A 21,670-nucleotide genomic window follows, 5' to 3' on the forward strand; every position below is an offset into this window, starting at 1 on the left:
TCATATCACAAGAACATCGCGATTTTCGCTTTCATTTGTTTTCAAGATCTAGATCAATATCTTCCCCCTTTCTGCTGGATGAACGACAGTTAAGTAAATTGAATAGTTATCGATGACGCTGCTGCAACATAGAAACGTATAGAAAAAAAAACATTGTAAATAAACATATTAACATCGAATATCTGTGTCTCCTTAATCAGGTCACTGTGCTCAAGCGAACAGTGAGACAAATAAGTGTAAAACTCGCCTTCTATTTCAAAAAGAAAATAGCATAAACAATACATTTCGTTATGTTCTTCGCTGATGACAACTTCAAGGCCTGTTATTCCTGTTTTTATCCCTTCAGCATTGTCTCTTATACAAACCAACTGTTGGAAATTCATAGTCCATGTACAAACATTCCTCTCCCTCCCCCCCCCCCCCCCCCTCCATCGCTGCAGACACAAACACACACAAAACAGACACACACACACACACAAACATTCAATCTTTCTTTTTCTATTTCTGTCCTTGTGTAAATTTGTCTCTGTCATGGAAGTCGTGCGAACAATGCCGAACCTGACTCACACTCCGTCTTCTTTGCTATTGCCTCCATCTCCATTTACCACCGTGGTTGTCGCGGTAACTTCTGGCACCTCGCTATGGTCGCAGTCACTCTTCAGTGGTTGCTGCTCCCACTGCGCGTCCGTACGCGCTGCTACGTCCACGTCCGCGCCGTCACCGCTTGCGCCTACCGCAACCATTTCCGCCCTTGCGCCCTCACTCCTTTCCACGTCGTCGTTGGTGCGTTTGGTCTTGAACGGTCCCTGGGGCCCGCGGATGAGCGCGATGGCTATCAGGGTGACGATGAAGGTGATGAATATAGCGATGGTGACGTAGAGCCCAACGTAGTTGAAGTTATCCTCGACTACCATCTCAATGGTGGTGTTGTTTGGAGTGCCTATAGGGTATAGAGAAAATGAAAAGGGATGAGTAAGTAAAAAGTGTTACACGATTATTACACTTAAGGGTTTCAGACTGTTGTCACTCTCTCGATCGGCAGTACAACGTACCTTCAACTTTCAGTAGAATAACTTGGCTTTATAATCTGCCTGTGGGCTGCCAGGGTATCTTTTTTTTGACCCTTCATAAAATACAAGAAAGAAAAATAAAAATTATAATCAATATAACTGCTCGTATATTGCAGCTTTTCAAAGTCTTGCATTCTGAAGTGGAATGCCTCCAGTAATGTTTCTCATCTCAAGCAGTCTTCACCCTTCATGCTGTTTCTTTTGATTCATTATCTCGAAGACAGAATTGATATTGAATTAATTTCAAGCTCTCTGTCTCTTTAAGTGCACTACATTCCACTTAAGGTTGTTGAAGTTGAGTTTTTCCTACTGACTGTTTAGCTCCGATGTGAATCAAACCTCCCAGTCTGTATTGGTTTCATATCATTTCAACATTCATTTTATCAAATCAAACTTGCACATTGTGTACAGTTTAAATACAAAACAGTCAACAAAAGCAAACAACCAATGGTAATTAACGATACATAAGTATGATTGAGTGTGAGAGTAAATTCATAATCACACATTGAAAGCAAATTAGCGAACAAATACAACAAACAGAAATGTGGGTTTTCGCTTTGATTCATACATGAAGACATAACAGTAATTTTATAACGTACAATTAAATATAGGGAGAGATCGAGGCCCCCAGTCATTTAATCGCTCACTATAAGGCATTGTGCCTCACCGTCTCGTGACACGACATTTGATCCTGCAACAACTGCTCTGGTCTTATTTTCTCAAAGGACTTAGGGTTAGAGTTAGGATCATGATAGCGCTTTAGGCTTAATTTGATGTGAGGATTAGGATAAGGGTTAGGGTCATATTTGGGGGCAAAATTTATGTTTGGATTAGCGTGCAGATATTTCATGGGAGCAATTGTCGCAGGCGCATAATAGTCATGGATATAAACCGGCTTTCATCCTCTGCCTTACAACATTGCTTTAGCGCCCTCTCGCGCTTCTAATGTGAAATCATCGGCTCGCAGGAATAATGTTGGACTGTTTTCGCACACAGAGAGTACTGTGCCTGTTTCACCAGTTACAATTTCCGGTCAGTACATTATACAAGGACATCAAAGATAGATACCCGTTTTGGGTTGGCAATAAAAACTTAACAAAATGGTATATAACAGACTGATAACGAGAAGACAAAGTGTAGCTATATGATTGAAATTCCGAAAATAGCTGTGGTGGCATATTCTTGTACACAATGCGGCAACCCCACGTCGTTTTTCTTGTCCCTTCGCATATTTATCGTCAAACTGACTGATTGAGCCCTGTTTTAAGCCCCATCACCTACGAACTCAAATTGCCTGTGCTAGTTATAGGTTTATCACTTGAAACACGCACTATGATTAACCAAACACATTATTTCTACTGTGTTTGGACCAAAGAAAATGTTACCGTAACTTTGATACCAGATTATTTCAAGTTCATCCCCAAACCAATGTTCTCACTTTCATTTCTTTTTCAGTAACACAGTAAAGTGTACAGTGTGGTGGGCAATTAAATATGAGTAAAAGTACATGAATTGAAGGACGAATAAAAGGACATAACAATGCACCATGTCCATAATGGAAATTATTATACATGTCAAGGAAAAAGGATAGAACACACTTGAAGACAGACGTGCCAATCAAAAAAAAAAAAAAAAAATACCCCAAATCAATAGCATATTCACAGAACTTCCTAACAGTGATTATGATAACAGCTAAAATCACGTTATCGTTTGCTCAGTACATAATTCACATCGGATATAAACTAGTATAGGTCTATATGGCCAAAAAACATAGTTGATTTTACTAGTTATAACGCATTGAATCCTTCGCGAAGACAGCTACATTGTATAGTGTTGTAGTCTTTGCACCTACATTGTCATAAAAAAAAATCAGTCATGTGTGTGTTAAATAGTTCTATCATATCTGTGAACATGGGTTTGTATGTAGTTACTATCATTTGACAATTATTTGACATTGAATTAGTCAGTTCAGCTTATTATGACCATTTATGTCATATTCTTTTCCTTTTACAGATTCGACACGGATATAAAATATTTTCTACCTTTATTTATTTCACCTTTCCCTTTTTATCTTTATCTACCTTTGCTCATTCATAATACAAGCATTATAAACAAACTTGCTGAAAAACAACCTCAAAACTGAGTGCGGGTTAGACAAATGATAAAAACAAACAAATATGGCAAACTACAAGGAATCGCTTTTATTTAAGATTAACAAAAGTAATTCTGCAATATCTTCCAGAAACCACGCGAGTAAGAAAAGTATTGGCTAATTACTGGGCGGTGAGAACTCATTTTCTTTTTAGTTTTGTTTGCTTCCTGTCGTTTAATCTTGTTTTCCCGCAAAAACAAAAACAAAAAAGACGAAAAGAGAGAAAGAAAAAAACAAATCCCTCGGCGAAGTTTTTCCCACAAAGTGAAACATGATGTCATTGTTTAGGGAGAATACATGTATCTTATTTTGCGACCTCAGTTCAGACAAAGTCACGTAAACATGTCTGATAGGACCTGCGCCGGATAAGATTACTCGAAACAAACAATCCGTCGAAATGCCGTGTGGTGTCTTTGGCGATTACATTTGACCGAAACTAAAGAAAATCGAAAGACGGCGTGTTGTGACGCTATTCAAATCGTGAAATTCTACTCAATAACATATGAAATTGTACTTGTAAATACGCAAACATTATTAATCCATAATACCAGACTTTCCAGCATAAATACACCAGAGACACTACTTTTCAAAACTTTAAACCAATAGTCAGGAACACTTCACAGCACACAGGCAAACTTATTTTGTTAGCGATTATTGCCAGCTGAGAGAGGTTTATAGGATCACTTTGGTTAAACCCGTGTTAGAGAGTTACGAACACTGTACCTACATTATAAATCAAACACCAATCAAATGAAGGATTAATAAATGACAACCCCTCCCCCCTCAGATTCAGATTTTATGCATGCTTTCATGTTCACCACAAAGCTTGCTGGAGGCTTGCCTTACCCAGCAACAACTGAGTGAATTTCTGCCTATAGAAAGTCATGAGAGGGAGCAGGTCAAAGAAATGCTTCGTTTATTAGGCTGTTGTAATAATGATGATGATGATGATGTTAGTAGTAGTAGTAGTAGTAGTAGTAGTAGTAGTAGTAGTAGTAGTAGTAGTAGTAGTAGTAGTAGTAGTATAGTAGTAGTAGTCGTAATAATGATAATTGTGAACCTATAAGAATATCACATACTCAACTATGCATAACAATAATCAAAATATAAGAAATATTGATAAATTGAGAACATGACAAAAGCGGTCTATTGCAATAAGCTATTCCTTAAAGGCCCTATAGGGATTGAAGTCATAACATATTTGTCATAACAATCTTGTATGCATGATGCTTTAGCTATCCCCTGCCAAGCTGTGTGGATGGCGGGAACCACCTTGGTTAAAAGTTTCCGAAGACTTTAAATAATTATGTTAGTAAAGCCCCTGTCAGTTGCAGGCAAATGGAGTTTATCATAATAAATATATAGGCATCGCCCTTTGAATTTCCTCCTATAGTCTTGCATGGTCGTTACGGGATGCAGTCCTGTCTTCCTATTGGTTAAAAGGAGTTGGAGAAAAACGAAATGATGCTTCTGGCACCATTAGGGGTGGGGCATAATGATGAGGATTGCTCTTCCTGTTCTCCCCCTTCCCCCCTCTCTCCCATTCCATCCCTCCCCCCCCCCCAATGATAATGACGTCACTGACCCTTCTGATGAGCATCTGCGTTGCCTGCCAAGTTCTCGGGATCATCTAGTGAGAGAAGAAAAACGGGGAATCACAACGAAAAGAAAAAGATAAGTCTACATGCACGTTAAAACAGCTGCAGGTAAATATCACGCACTTCCGTATTGCCATGAACTTCTAATGCGAGGTCAAGCCAGCGCTATTTTTCTTGAGCAAAGAGAAAAAACTGTATTTTCATGCCTAAGAAGTGGAGTGGAAGAGGAGTCTGATGAGAACGTGTGGCTTGACTTCGCCTGGATGTGTATGTTCATTTTTTTTTTTTGTTGCGGTTTGTTGTTGTTGTTGATGTTGTCGTTGTTGTTGTTGTTGTTTTGTTGGTGTTTATATGGTAGAGCTTTCGTTACTGTCTCAAGATTATTAATGTCATACCCTTATCCACCTATATTGAAGCTGACGTCAAAAAACTTACTACACAGAATTTTTAGGATTTGGTCTCTGCTCTGTGATTTTTTTTTTCTTCCAAGAACACAAACAGAAGGCATTAAAAGATTTGCGCAATTTATCCCTACTTGCTTTCTTTGCAAGTGGATATAAGTCAGTGTAAGTATGTACAGAGCATTTTTTTTTCATCAGATGACATGTCACAAAAGTCCTCCCTATAGAATGCAGTCACGTAGGGCAAGAGAATGACAGCAACATCACTATATTTTAAACAACAAAAATTACAATATATATAAAAGTGTATACATAATCTTAATAACAAAGAAAGAGTCAACAAGTCAACAACATGCATGCTTGTCAATTTGAGATATTTGTGATTATCGTGCTAAAAAAACACACAAACAAAATGATGAGAAAATAGAAGTCATTTTCAATCATGACTTCAAGACAATTCCTTGTCACGCAACAGGTGGGGAACCCTTAGAGGTGGGGTACCCTCGCCTTTTGCTCTATCTGATGATGGACTTTATACTTTGAAATATCTGGAAATGGCGCTTAACCGAAACCCGTTTTGCCATTCTTCAATATTATACTACTGTAGCACATAAAATACAAACTAATCATTCAACAACCAAAGAGACGAAGTCCATCTTACCTGAATTGTCCACCGCTTCCGTATTGTCATGGGCTATGTTAGCATTGTCATCCTCCCTGTCGTCTGAAGTTCAACAAAAATCAAGATTAAAAGAAAAAATGTAAACATAATGCAAATGATTCGTTGCGCAAGAAAAGCAACAGTATGATATTTAAAGGACAAATCCACCATTCATACATGCTGATTGAAAAATGCAGCAATATTAGTAGTACACTTTAGTGAGAGTTTGAGGAAAATCGGACAATCCGTTCAAAAGTTATGAATTTTTAAAGGTTTCTGCTCAGTCACTGCTGGATGAGAAGACTACTACAGCTTGTGATGTCACATCAAAAGAAAACAAAAAGAAAATTCAACATATTTTCACTTTTCTCGCATAATAAAAGAACGCTTGACTTGCCTCTTTCAGAAGGCAGGGGGAATAATATTACCCTTAACATACGTCAAGGACAATCAAGGAAATGGGCACTTTTTTTCCCCCAAAAAATTGTGAAATTCTCTTTATATTTTCCTAATTATCGTTCTACGTATGTGACATCATGCACTGTAGTAATCTCCTCATCCAGAAGTGACTGCGTATATTCTTTAAAGATTAATAACTTCAGAACGGATTGTCCAATTTCCCCCAAACTTTCACTGAGGTGTTCTATTAATATTGCTGCATTTACTCAATCCACATGTATATGAAGTTGAAATTGTCCTTTAATGTATCATAAAACATCAAACCATTACTCTTCTATTATTAGCAAATGATTCAGTCACTCGAAACTTTTGCGTTGCTTTGATATCAAACTGTTTATCTATTATTCGATCATTATCTACCGGAATTTTTCCACATTCAGTTAATTAAATGCGCACTCATCTCCCTAAGCTCCAACAGGGCCCTAATGCTGAGATGACATTTGAAATTATGATTAGAAACACTTAAACTCGTGCACTATAAGGATTATGCAGGCAGTTCATCCTTTCCCAATTTCATGACGAAATCAGTACGGCATGATAACATCTGAAAGTTTTCAAAACTTTTTTTTATACACAAAGATAGACCAAAATATTTTTGGATTGCAGGTATTTCGTGTCAAAGTTATACTTGTACAATACGATATGTCTTGATTCTCTCAAATAAAATTCATTCACCACATCTGAACGGCACGGCGTGGTGTATTATATACGTAAGTAGGAAAAACACAACGTTACTTCAGTAGTAAAAAAAAAAAAAAATAAAAAAAAATAAAAAAAAAACAATAAAAAAAAAAAAACAATATATAGCATCAGATATCAATCCTCCCCTGAGTCGCTAACGAACCTCTAAACTTTTATAAGTGAAAAACACACCAAAAATTCCAAAATACCAAATACGCCAAAAGTAGGACACGTTAAATTAAAAACCATAAAATTCGAATTGAATGGGATCTTAGAATTACATACAAGTTTTCACGAGACCGTTTTGTCACTCACGATCTGTCATTTGAATTTTGACTTTTACGATCATACATTTTACTTTGGTAACATCTCACTCTCCATGTACAATAATGTAATACATTGCACACTGTACACTTGCTAATTCATATCAGATCTACAAAGATTTGCTGAGAAGATGAAACTAACTACGATTTCACTTCAAATTGGCATATTTTAGCCCAAATTTGTGCGAAAGTCAATGAGAGACACTCAAGGTGATGACGTCATAATATGTTTGTCACGTGATTGTAAAAGTGTAGCTGGTGTGAGTGTTAACGTTAAAAGCCCAGTTTTACCATTTTCTTATTTCTGATGTAAATGACGGTTACTGTTGTGTCTGTTTGGTTGTATTCTTATCATCAAAATATAATAAACACAAACAATGAAACTCAATCAAACATGAAACTGTACAAATGCATATCAAACTTGCCATACAAGACATATGTTTTTGTTCTTGCCTTCTATTTGTTTTAAAACGGCTACGAAAGCAAACTTAACAACAGGTAGTCAAAGTCAACACATTTTGGGCGATTATCAGCAATATCATATCTTTTTATCTTGCCCTTTGGCGCCTCACGCAATGCCATAGGATATGGTGGAGTTCCTTACTAAGATCTGTAACCTTGTTTCCCACACTAATTGATGTCCAAGATTTTCCATTTCCATGACAGTGCTCTTTTCTGAGTATGCGAACTACTCACACTTGCCTTAAGGGCCTACTATTGATCAATGATAACACTCCAGAAATTTTAATATTATAATACAGTCTTCGATCAAAATGTACCGAGACAACTTGATCAGATTTACGGCCAGGGCCCCGTTTCATAAAACTTGTTATTAGTGACAATTTGTCGTTGTTAAAAGCTACTGAAATCCTTGCATCTGATTGGCTATGAGCAAATTTGTCACAGAAATGTGGCAGTTGTCACTGATAACAAGTTTTATGAAACGGGACCCTGATATTGCTTGTTTCAGAACACAATGACTTTATCAAGTGTTGTGCGACAACATCCCACGGGGTGACTTGAACTAATTTCTGGTTTAAATCTAATTAGTGACAGATGAGATGCTGTTGGTCTAAATTTGTTGAAAAAAAAAATCATCCATGTTTAGTATATAAAATTGACATTACTTTTGACCCCCCCCCCCATACACATCGTCAAAATGCCTTAGACTCTAGAGCCTGTTACGTGAATTTTACAGTCAAACTTGACTCATGCATCACGTCTTGTCGCAAAAAAAAGCAAAAAAAAAAATTGTTCATAATTGTATTTCTCGGAGTTTTCATTTGAGTTATTGCATTCCGATATTTAGGATTGATAATGATAACCCTAATTTATCTTATTTAGCTTGTAAAAGCCTGTAAAAATTCAAGGTGACTGCTTGCAACACCTTGAGCACGAACTATTGAGATAATCCAGTCGCGGGTCAAAGAGCCCACTTCAATCTCCTCACTCAATGGATAGGATAGCTACTTTTAAAGCAGAGTTCAAATTCACTTTGAAGTTATCTGTTTGCATGGAGATAGTGCTTACACAGTACATGTATTTTTAATTCTATGTTGGTTTATTCGTGCGGAACACGATGATGAGCATATAAGATGGAGACAACGTGCCGTGGTCATTGCAGTTTTGCTACCCTCGTTCACCGTTTGTTTGTTTGTTTGTTTGTTTGTTTGTTTGTTTGTTTGTTTGTTTTGGGGGCAGGTAGGAGAAAACAGGGGTTGAACAGGTAACATTATTTTCATTTTCCTACTTGATCTAACGATTTGTTCGCATCTTGAACAAGACAATTCTTGTGTCCATGTGTCCTCGAACTTGAACTATTTAAAGGCACACGAACTGATATTGAGTGAGCAATACTCAGTATGTGAATTCATGGTGTCTTTCAAAAACTCGCGAAATCCAAATACCCGAACCAACTTCCGAGGGGCGTAAATCAATTCCAGAGCCAGATGGGAATACCAGGTAAAAGAATCGGTGGGGTCAGGTCGTCTGAGGTCAGCCATCGCTTCTCACGTCACCGTGTTGACCTCTAAGGTCAACATGGTACTTCGAGAAACCCCGTCGATTTTGAACAATGACGTGTACGTCCATGCGCATGAGCAAAACTCGATCAGTTCAGAAACAACATCCTCCTCATTCGTCTACCCACGTTTAGTTCGGGAGACGAAATATTTATAGGGAGGTCTTTCCACCTCCCTGAAACAAACCATCAAGGCATTTGGAGTGTATGTGTGTGTGTGTGTGTGTGTGTGTGTTTGTGGGTATTTTCTTGGAAGTAAATGAATCATACAAGGAGGAAAATCTATGCTGGAAGCTGAATAAAAAATGTCATCATTTTATAATGGCGAGAAAGATGTCTTTAAAGGTACTGTTTACCATTGGGAGCAGTGATTTAAAAATGTTCGTGTTATAGTTGATGCATATATGTAGGTCAGTTGTACAACAAAACATCCTAATATACGCATATAAAAAAAAATCGCAATTATAAAGCCTAAAATATAAGGAGATATCACTACTTTTCTCAATAAACCACAACTGTAGATTGACGGTTTAGTCTAGAATCATTTTTATTTGAACTACTCTTCACATTTTGTATATTTAACAATACTTAGCATTGATCATTATGGTTCAATTTTTTACATTGGTTGCTTCTATCCGTAACTCACATTTCAGAGCTATTTTTAAGCAGCAAAGCTGGGTTTTTGTTTCATCTGCAAATAGAAAATAATGCCTTTAATGTGTCTTCCCCTACAACAAATCTTACAAAGCTGGAATTAATCCAAGTCTTTTGTATACATCCCGGACGAGGAAACTCTGGATGACAAGGATGTATATTCGGACTTCCTTGCCTGGACCGTAACGAAAATTATAACGCAGACGAGTAATAAGTATTGCATGGGTCAAATTCGAGAATAATGGGGAGGGGAACAATTCCAGTGTCCTCGTCTGTGGCATGTATGCCCTTCAATACTTACGACTTGTACTACGTAAACCTCTGCAGTTTACATACAAGATGGTAAATCACGCTCTGAAAGTGTACGATAGCGATGTTGTCACGTGACTGAAATTATGTCACTGGAACAGTGAACGGTACACAATCATAATATTCCGGTATGTTGGCACATGTCATGTTTACATTAGCAATTTATTAGTCCATGCACCGCTTTTACAACAGAACACCTGTGGCAATACAGAAGACAGTGCTCTTCTTTGTATAGCGGTTAGTTTCGATTCAGAAGTATAGGGATATAAAAACGAGACCAAATTGGTTAAAAATTCATTTATTATGACTAAGCTACTCATTTGGAAATGCTATCATAGCTTGATAAGCATATCTATGCCCGACAAACAAAATGACACCAAAAAGGTTTTGCCACCTCAGGTGGTACCAATATCCCATTTTTCGGGTCTTGGCCCATGGACTATACACTATATTTCTTTTGGAGACAGCGCACTGATTATTGTACAAAGAGAGCGAACTGAAAAAAAAAAAAAAAAAAAAAAAAACACCTCCAGGTCAGGTGTATGAGGTTACCATTCTTCATTTTAATCGCTGCGACGATTGAAATACGATATTGCTCCTCCGATATTGCTTAATGATGATTACAACTCAATAAGTGTTCATAAGAGAACGTTTCTTCTCTTCAAGTCAAATTAAAGAAGAAATCCACCCCAAAAATGAAGAAAGAGAAAAATATTCCATACAGAACGATACAAAAATCGGATAAGAAATAAGGAAGATATGATATTTTGAAATTTCACATTTTTCGGTAAATATTTCTTAACCAGTTCTTATAAATATTCTAATGAGCGAGTTGATGATGTCATACCCTCACAATTTTCATGTATATTATGTATGAAATTCAGAAAAATTGTTATTTTTAGCTAATACAAGTAAAGGCATGTTCCCATACTATAAAGATATATCAGACTTAACATTATTTTGTTCTTTTTAATTTTGGGTGGTTTTAAGACAAATACAGCTGAAATATAATAGTTTCGTCATTTCAGTATACGAAATGAACAAAAAATCGTGAGAGCATGACATCGTCAACTTGCAGATTTGAATATTCATAAAGAACTGGTCAAGAAATGTTTTTCTAAAACATTTGAAATTTCAAAAAGGCATAACTACCTCATTTCTTATCCGATTTTTGTCATTTTGGTATCGTTTTGTATGGAATATTTTTCTTTTTCTTTCGAAGTTTATCTATTTTTGGGGTGGAATGCAAGTCTCCGTTCCAAGCACACGTCAGTCACCTTCACATGTCGATGTCTGAGTGATGTGGAAACATTGCTTGGAAGTTTGGCCTATGGAAAAGTTGCCAGTGATGAACAGAAGAATGATCCACATTAATGATTTCGACTAAATGTGATGGGATCATGGGCCTATAAGATTTTCACGACAGTGTTGTTGCATCGTGCTTGCTTTGCTTTTATCATTACTGCTTGACCCAATCTTGGGATATATGCAAGGTGGCCATGCACCTATATCTATAGCTTTCTGAGCCTTCAGCAACATCACATAACCCCTATATAGCGACATGCAGATGTGTGCACGTGTGTTGTCAACTCATCATCCACGATAGTGTTCATTTCGATATAATTAAGGCAAACTCTATATATGACTCTATCCTCCTGGTAGATGATCTCATAAGAACTTATATTCATCAAATCAAACAGTGTCAGTTTCACTGAAATTGGATGATAATGAATACCTTATGATATGTCCATTTTCACTGTTTTGAACATTAAAAAAATATCCTAGTATCTAGGTCCTAAATTGAACGAGAAGATGCCATTGTCTAATATCTCTCTCATTGCTTGGTACAATTAAGGAAGAGCCTTGTGTATGGGTCTGTATAGGGAGGGATCTATGGTGTGGCCTGTAATAATGACAATCTCCTCCTAAAATCATTGCTAAGTCATTCGTAGTCCAGTGGTACCAAGGAGGTACTAGGCGAGCTTGCGTAGTACCTCCTTGGTGGTATGTACCATGGAAATAATTTCACGCCAACGAACTGAACTCTCTCGGATTTATATATATATATATATATATATAAAAAAAAAACAAAAAAAAACACAAAGTAATGCGTAGAAAGCAACGTCAATAAAATAGGCCTTATTTGGCAAAAAATCAAGTATGCTCGATATCTATTCCATAAATGGCGTCAGGCAAAACTAAGGCAGTTCATAATCTAATCTCTTGGTATAAAATCGAGGAGTTACCTTACAGGACATAATATATCATAACCTGCATGCAAGACTACTACTAGCAACCACAGCCTACTTGTTCCACGTCACAAATTGAGTACAATGTTATGACCATTCGGACTGCATTGGCCGACTAATCTGACCTTCCACTGAGGAGAGAGAGAGCTGATACGGATAGAGTATCCAGATGGTCTCGACCTATCAGTAACCTTGCAACTGAATTTACTTTTAAAGGACAAGTTCACCTTCATATTTGGTGGATTGAGATAATGCAGCAAAGTGGAACACATTAGTGAAAGTTTGAGGAAAATTGGACAATCCGTTCAAAGGTTATATTTTTTTTTTTTAATTTCTGTGCAGTCACTGCTGGATGAGAAGACTACTGCAGTTGATGATGTCACATGCGTACAACGATATAAGGAAAATATAAAGAGAATTCCACAAAATTTCATTTTTTGAAAAAAGTACACACTCCCTCAACTTGTAACTGATATATGTTAACAGTAATATTACTCCCCCTGCTTTCTGAAAGAGGCAAGTCATGTGCTCTTCTATATGCGAGAAAAGTGAAAATATGTTGAATTTTCTTTATAGTTTCTTTATATGGTTGTACTCATATGACATCACAAACTGTAGTAGTCTTCACATCCAGCGATTGCGGAACTGAAACTTCCAAAATTCATAACTTTTGAACGGAGTGTCCAATTTTCCTCAAACTTTCAGTTTCACCTATGTGTTCTACTAATATTGCTGCATTCTCTCAATCGTCATGTTTATGAAGGTGGACTTGTCCTTTAACGGACGACTCACCGGGAATAACAACGACAACTTCTACAAAATAATACAGATGTACCACAATACCATTGCCTGTAATGACCAAGACACCAAAGGCACCAAAGGCAACAATTACGGTGAAAATAGTTCAGTCCAAAAGTTCTCTGAAAAGAAAACAAAAGAAACATTTCCATACTATTCAAGGAGAAAGGTGTTTCCTGCATCACTTCGAAATAGGGCTGGTACGTCAATCGCTTCCCGCGGAAATTGCGGGCAGATATCCCAATGCCTGTCTGATACATCCGTGCTGGAGCAACAGTGTGTGACCGGCTTGTGTGATTCGCATCCATTCTTCGATCATGGATCGATTCACGGACGGTCAAGAGGGCATTGTACTCTACAACCAGGGAGGAGCCTCGGGGAGTGACCAACAGTTGTCTAATGTTTTTATACTTCCTTGGGGAAACCTAGGAGGTACCACGTTCATGGAGAAACTACAACAAAGGATGAACAAGGCAAGTTGATAACTCCTTGCCACAACCATGGATCTATGAATATAATCATAGAACATAAATATGCCCTTTCACATTCCATTTCATAAGTGGTTATCTCACACACAAAAAAAAAGTACGATGTAAAGAGCCCTCTCAACGAAAACGACCCAACACTTTAAAGGAGGGTGTGCGCAGTTCTGGTCGAGGTGAGGATTTAGCTTTTAACGATTTGCGAGATATTCAGAAACCACTCTATGAGATGTCAAAGAGCATGCAGTTCTAAGGGGTATCAAAAGTTTATTCGATGAAAATCGGTTTTGAAATGGCTGAGATATCCAAAAACAAGGTGAAACAAAGAGATCTTAATAAAGTTGTGGCATGCTCTTTCATATTTCATAAAAGGCTTTTCATTATCTCATTTAGGAATGTTCAAAACATGAATCCCCACCTCAACCAGTACTGTACACTCCCTTTAAGCCCAACATAATGGTAAATACACCTATGAGCAGGTAGCCGCCCTTCCTCATGCCCCCCCCCCTGCCATCCGCCTTTTCCTCCTCACCCCACCCCCACAACAAAACGTGGTTGTTGTTCGCGTTTGGATAAAGGATAAGTACCTTGCGCCTATCTGCTACTGTGGTTTCACGACCGTTGTTGGTTATATGTTTTAGGTCACTCAATCGCTGTAACCTTTTCGAGATAAGAACCGATTAGTTCAATTGGTTCAACAATACGGGAGGCAAAAAAAAAAAAAAAATCACTTCATGGTCCAAAACGATAGGCCTAAGCGTTTGTGGTATATAGGGGTCATGCAGCTGTAATCTACATAGCATTATGAAAACAGTACGTCTTCTACACAGATGTCTGTCCGGAGGAGTGCTTACGGCTCTCCTCCGTAGACAGGAGGGGAATCCGTGAAGCTAGAACATATCCCCGCCCCGACGACAAAATGAAGACCGATCTTTCGGCCAATACATCTTCATACAAATCCACATCATCAGTGCAGAGAAGTGAGAGAGAGAGACTACCAATGCCTGGTAGTACTATTCAACGCTTTTCTGTTTTGTAGATGAAATAAAGGTGATGAGGAGGATACCTTTAACTATTTGCACCTTCTATTGACAATGACATAACTGAATGTGTCAAAATGACGCAATTATTACAACGATATAATCGTAAGTAACAACGGTGCAATTACTAATCATTTATCATTAAGTTCTCTAGTTCTGGCTTACCGATGTCAGTTATCACTGCCCCATTATAAATCTACAGTACACATAGTACAGTGTAATGATAATCATATACAAAGCGTGCCCCGCAAATATGTTGGGCCAAGGCATATAAATATGTAAAGAAATAAAGGCGAAGGACGCATTGTCTCCATTGCACCACGTTATGAAGTTTTTCATCAATGATACGAATTAGGGCCAAACTATACGACAAAATCAGAGAAATTTAATCAATCAACGACGACGTGGATTTCTTGTGATCTCTAGAATGAAATATATATATATATATATATATATATATATATATATATATATATATATCAAAAAACACGCAACGGTGAGGAGCCCTCGTCGTGATCAAGACGGTGGTATCAATTCGAAGACCAACAATGATAGAGGGTTTTTAAAACATTGACATAAAAGAAAATTCGATTCGAATTCGAATTTTGATATTCCTATGTTTTCACAAAACTTTCTAGCAAACATAGCTTTATGGCATAATATAAGTACAAAACAAAACGTCTTTAGTTTCAAAAGTTCTGTTACTTTTTCAAGACATGGATCTACATATTCAAATTTTATGATGAGACTGGATCCAAGCGTCTTCCATAAAAATGGTCGTTTATATAATACTGCCTCTATCCAACTTGCGTCTATTAAAGCGTAATTTGTGGGACCGAAAGGCATTCCTTATTAAGAAGAAGCTAAGTCTGTTCGAACAATATTATAAACACACGGGACACGGCTTTTAGAGTTTTGTTTTATGAAAGAAAAAAAAACGAAAATTAGATATCAAATACATTAATACTGTACACTCTAGATGACGGATTTGAGTATAGATCAATAGTACGTACCCGCTGAAAATGAAGGCAGTGAGTCTGTATATCCTGAGTCCAGTCCAGTTCCTAATCCGCTCCCAGTGAGGGTGTCGAGGGGGGATTGGGACTCGTGTGGTTCGAATGCGTTGGGGTGTGGGTTTTCAGGCGGGATATTCATAGAACCCAATGCAGAATGTGCAACGCTTGCTCCTTCATCAAGTGGGAAGTCTCCTTCGCTGGGGTCAGGTCCATCTCTGGGTGGTTGCATTCCGCGAGAAGGTCCAGGTCCGAATCCACCAGATGGTCCAGAACCAGTCCCACCTCGAGGGAATCCAGGTACACCTGGAGGTAACGCGCCTTGAGGTAACCCACCTGAAGGAAAACCACCACCACCACCACCACCACCGCCTCCTCCTGCACCAGGCCAGAAGGGCCCGTTGCCAGGTGGAGGAAAGCTGGCACCATCACGACTGGGTGGTGAAAAACTGGAGTGCGAGTGTCCTCCAAACTGGCATGAGGTCTTGTCGATGACTGCAATTAGCAAGAAAAGAATAGGACCATCGTAAGAGACCATACTGAATGGAGAACTTGTAGAAATCTCTTGTCACTGTAATCTCGGGCAGAGCACAAAGCAATAAGTCTTGGCAAATTCAGTATCCTTCTTGAGACAACAGGCTTATTCGAAACAAGCAAATAACGCCGCTGATTTCGTTTCCCAACCGGCCGTGTTCGTGCGCACACGGAAAGACGAGACGCAAACAGGTGCAAAAGGCTTTGAGGTTATCTTTCTGTTGTGATGCTGGCGAGGGGAGACGCGTATAGCACTGGTCGTGTTTATTGCCTCACATCCGCTCATGTAGTGCTGGCTCTCTCTCCAGACGTTTGCTTGCATTTCCGTACAACACTGATATCATCACACCATTTGCCCTTTCCTGAACAATGTAATCTGTTAAAAAAACATTAAAAAGATAAATCAACTGCATGGTATACGGACGAGACCCATAGGGGTGGGGGTGGCGAACCCCCTCCCAGCTGCAAGGTCCGAACATAGTCCTCTTGGGCGGCGAGGTTGCTGACTGCGTATACATGTATCTGCCTTGCAATCGAATGGCTCGGGCTTTAGGGTTCGGGTGCGGGTTCGAATCCTACGAAGTAGTGCACGTTCACAAAATACGTATATTTGCTTTTCACATGCACCTATGAAATTTGGAACCAACTACAGTTTAACAAGCTATACAATACAAGTCCACCTTCATAAAACATGTGGATTGAGAGAATGCAGCAGTATTAGTAGAATACATATACGTGAAAGTTTGAATTTTTGAAGTTTCATTTCCGTGATCGCTATAGATGTGAAGACTATACTACACCCTGTGATGTCAAATGTATAGAACGATATAAAGAGAATATAACGAATAATCAACATATTTTCACTTTTCTCGCATGATAAAAAAGCACATGACTTGGGTGCACTTCACGAGACCAACACCCACGAGTCATACAGCTCACGAGTCATGGCCCATGAGGCATGAGTTCGACACTAAACTAACAAGGCCCACGAGACCGACACATCAAGCCCAGTGTTGTATCTGTCGAACTCGTGGGCTCATGGGCTTTATTTGCCTAGTACCGAACTCATGGGCTGTATATTATGATTCGTGAGCTGTATGACTTACGGACATCAATGTCGAACTCGTGGGCTGTATAACTCGTGGGTGTCGATCTTGTGGGGTGACCCCCATGGCTTGCGTCTTTCAGAAAGCAGGGATATTACCCGTAAAGTCGAGAGAATGCGTACCTTTTTTTTCTTCAAAAAATGAGATTTTGTGGAATTCTCTTTATATTTATTTTCCCTATACATGTATCATTCTACGCATGTGACATCATCAAGTGCAGTAGTCTTCTCATGCAGCAGTGACTACACAGAAACTTCAAAAATTCATAACTTTCGAACGGATTGTCCAATTTTCCTCAAACTTTTACTGATGTGTTCCACTTATAATAATTGCTACATTATCTCAATCTACATGGTGTATGAATGTGAACCTCTCCTTTAATGTAATAGGTCCGTAATATTCTTTGAGACACCTTTATACCATAACATCGTTGTTCACTAAGGATGAATACCTGTACAAAATACACTTTAACAACAATTCATTCCAACTTAGGAAACTATATTGATATTTTGGTATTCAGAAAACTAGTGACATATTTGAGTGGTAAAGACGTAGAAAGTTCTATTCTATAGAAGGGACCACTAAAAAGAGTTGGAGCGGAAAAACCGTTTGCAAATTCCAAGACTAAGGGATTGTAGCTTTAGCTAGATATGAAACACACACAAACACCCCCAAAACAAGACCAAACAAAACAAAACAAACAATGAAAAAACACTTTATTCTTAACACTTGTGTCCATTCATGGATAATTTTTACAAATAGTGAGAGACTTAATAGACAGGAATGAAAAAGAAACGCTGGAATATGAACGTTCATCATTACTAGCATGCATGGTGATTATAAAATCTTGTTTTGACTGTGATTATAATAATCTTGTTTTGACTGATGTCAAACGATATTTTTTTGAAATATTCATACATTTATGCTTTATGTTATTTCGTCCAGTGGAATCTCATTATATTCATACATTGTCTGTATAGGTCGACTTCAAAGCAGGCTATAATTTTAGCAAAGAGCATAAAGTGCCTATCCAAAGGGGGCAACGGGGAGGTGGAAAAAGACACCTCTCTGGGGTATCGGGGTGCAACCCGCTGCTGCTATGTGAACTCGATGGTTGAAGTGACCTGCTTTTATAATCGCGCGTAAATCTTGTTCATTTGAATTGTTAAGAGAGTACATGTATGACTGTCTGCTAATAAGATATACACTGTGAGCCTATTTTTCTTGTAAAACAGAAGACAAAAAAGGACCTACTCTTTTAAGAAAGGCTAATATTCATTATGTTTAGTTTCGAGAAAGGGGTATAGCTTCTTCATTATTTTTGGAGAGATTGTACTGAGCCAGATGACTCCTTTTAACAAAGACAATGATTTTAGGGCTAGTTTGAGTGATCATTTATTATTCATATTTATTATTGGCTATTATGAATGAACTAATGTAATTATTTTTATATCTATGTTTAGGATAACTCGAGAGGTATTGGCCTAAAAGGGTAGTGTACACATAATTTCGGTGATATCATCACGCTTATTACAGAGATGTCTCAATATCAGCACACTTTAGTGGCTATATCAAAAATGCAAATACACTCGGGTCTTATCAAGAATCTTGCCAGTAGGTGCTACACCTCAACTTCACTCTTATGGCCGCCAGATTTAATGTACAAGGACTGCTGGTTAAAAGATATGAAGCGAGCAAAATTTTGCACGGCGCCATCACGCGGTATGTGACTTCATAAGTTAAAAAAAATAATGCACTTAGAATAGGACAACTCGAGACGGTGCGATGGGAGAGGGGAAAAGGAAGTGACCTATCAGAACCCCCCCCCCCATTAGCCCATGTCTAAAATTTAGAACATGATTGTAAAAGCCAATAATAAGTCTGTTTCATGATAATCAGTGAAATCAACATGTCATGTACTTCGTAAAGATAACCAAATATACATGCTTTTTTTTTACCTAGCTGAGAATAACTCTCTTCACATTGTGAGATTTTTTTAAACTTCTTATACTATACTCAGTGGCGTATCTAGGGAGGGGGGGGGGCAAGGGGGGCACGTGCCCCGGGCGCCACTCCTTGGGGGCGCAAAAAACGAAAAAAAAAAAAACGAAGAAGAAGAAGAAAAAAAGAAGAAGAAGAAGAAAAAAAAAGAAAAGAAGAAGAAAAAAACAAAACATGATGATGACGCGGACAAAATGACAATGTTTATTGTGTTCACACAAAAATTCCATGTTCTGTGAGCTGCGATGAAATACAAAAATTTTCGGCTCGCTCGCTGCGCTCGCTTGCCAAAATTTATATAAAAAAGAAGGTAAGAACAAAACGTGATGATGACAAAATGACAGTGTCTATTGTGTTCACACATGTCATTTTATATTTAGCAGGCAAAATGTTTCACGGAGCAGCGGCTGCAATTTCATCCGTTCTGAAGCGATCGCCAATTGGATCAAAAGAGGGCGTCAACGGTTTCGAACATACGGGGAGGGGGGGGGGCGCAAAAAACAACAACAAATCAAACAAGATAAGAACAAAACGTAATGATGACGCGGAAATATACAAATTTCGGCTCACTCGCTCGTACTAATTTAGAGTATTTTTTCAAGTCCGCAGTTTGTTGGTATAAATCGTTATCTATAAGGCCGTCACTATATCTTGATTAGAATTGTAAGATTTAATAAGCAAAAAATGACAAGAGTTTCATGATTTGTAAGCTGAAATACAAACATTTTCGGCTCGCTCGCCAAAATTTGTATTAAAAAAGAGAAGAAGATAAGAACGAAACGTGACGATGACGCGGACAAAATGATAATGTCTATTGTGTTCACTCATGTCATTTTATATTTAGCAGGAAAAATGTTACACGGAGCAGCGACTGCAATTTCATTCGTTCTGAAGCGATCGCCGATTGGATCAAAAGAGGACGCCAACGGTTTCGAACATACGGGGGAGGGGGGGGGGGGGGCGCAAAAAAAATTAAAAAAGATTTAAAAAAACGTAATGATGACGCAGAAATAATATACAAATTTCGGCTCACTCGCTCGTACTAATTTAGAGTATTTTGTCAAGTCCTCAGTTTGTTGGTATAAATCGTTATCTATAAGGTCGTCACTATAATTGTGAGATTTACTAAGCAAAAAATGACAAGAATTCCATGTTTTGTAAGCTGAAATACAAAAATTTTCGGCTCGCTCGCTGCGCTCGCTCGCCAAAATTTATATAAAAAAAGATAAGAACAATACGTGATGATGACGAGGACATTTACAAATTTCAGCTCACTCGCGCGCACTAATTTAGAGTATTTTTTTAAAGTCCTCAGTTTTTTGGTATAAATCGATATTTATAAGGCTGTCACTATATCTTGATTAGAATTGTAAGATTTGGTAAGCAAAAAATGACAAGAATTCCATGTTTTGTAAGCTGAAATACAAAAATTTTCGGCTCGCTCGCTACGCTCGCTCGCCAAAATCTATCAAAATTCATTACATTTAAATCACCCTCAAAAAGATCCCTTTTAAGTGCTTGAAAGAGCATCATGTGGACTTTGTTTAAAGTCCCTACCGGGATGGGGTTGGGGTTGAACACTTTTTCAGAAATTAGGGGAGCAATTTTCGTGCTTGCCCCGGGCGCCGTTTTCCCTAGATACGCCACTGACTATACTGAAACAACGCCTTCACTGTTTTCCAGAATAACATTAAATTGGCAGCTACATTTTAGCATAAAATAGAAATTGCAATAAATTATCACAGCGACCTCAACAATGATGTGATGTACAAATACAATAAATATAGTGAAAATGGATTATCACAATCATGCTATCTTCATAATTACGGCCTACTATTACATTCAACTAATATCATTATCATCTCTATCATTCTTAATAAATTCGACGACTCTTGTACATACTCACAATGAAATGAGATGATTTGCAGGATTTTTTTTAACACTTGGGTTTCAATATAGGCCTAGTTGGAATTCATGGACACGCTCAGAAAAAAAGACAGGTTCAGCTTTGCACCTTTAAGTATGTTAGCACCATTTTGGGTGCAACTTTACACCTTTCAGACCAGTGAGTTCATCTTTACAGGTGCAAGTTGGCACCTTTAACGATGATCATTGGTCT

The 21,670-nt window shown here is 38.1% G+C and overlaps 1 protein-coding gene across 1 annotated transcript; it reads right to left on the minus strand.

Annotated features, from left to right (window-relative positions):
• Positions 1-511: 511 nt before the first annotated feature.
• On the minus strand, positions 512-16,600 carry LOC140238022 (uncharacterized). The gene is made up of 4 exons (XM_072317949.1): positions 15,911-16,600; positions 5,883-5,945; positions 4,808-4,852; positions 512-940 (listed from the first exon to the last, which is right to left on the minus strand). The coding sequence occupies exons 1-4, from the start codon at positions 16,446-16,448 to the stop codon at positions 564-566; spliced, it is 1,023 nt and encodes a 340-aa protein (XP_072174050.1). The 5' UTR covers positions 16,449-16,600; the 3' UTR covers positions 512-563.
• Between the last annotated feature and the right edge of the window lie 5,070 nt (positions 16,601-21,670).

This window comes from Diadema setosum, chromosome 14 (assembly GCF_964275005.1).
Source record: "Diadema setosum chromosome 14, eeDiaSeto1, whole genome shotgun sequence".
Classification (NCBI taxonomy): Eukaryota; Metazoa; Echinodermata; class Echinoidea; order Diadematoida; family Diadematidae; genus Diadema; species Diadema setosum.

Bases quoted from the DNA above. Each gene is read 5' to 3' on its own strand.
- LOC140238022 (XM_072317949.1), bottom strand. From the start codon at position 16,448: ATGGTCTCTTACGATGGTCCTATTCTTTTCTTGCTAATTGCAGTCATC. The intron at 5,946-15,910 runs GTACGTACTATT...GTTGAACTTCAG, and splicing joins ACTGCCTTCATTTTCAGCGG to ACGACAGGGAGGATGACAAT. The intron at 4,853-5,882 runs GTAAGATGGACT...TTCTCTCACTAG, and splicing joins GGAAGCGGTGGACAATTCAG to ATGATCCCGAGAACTTGGCA.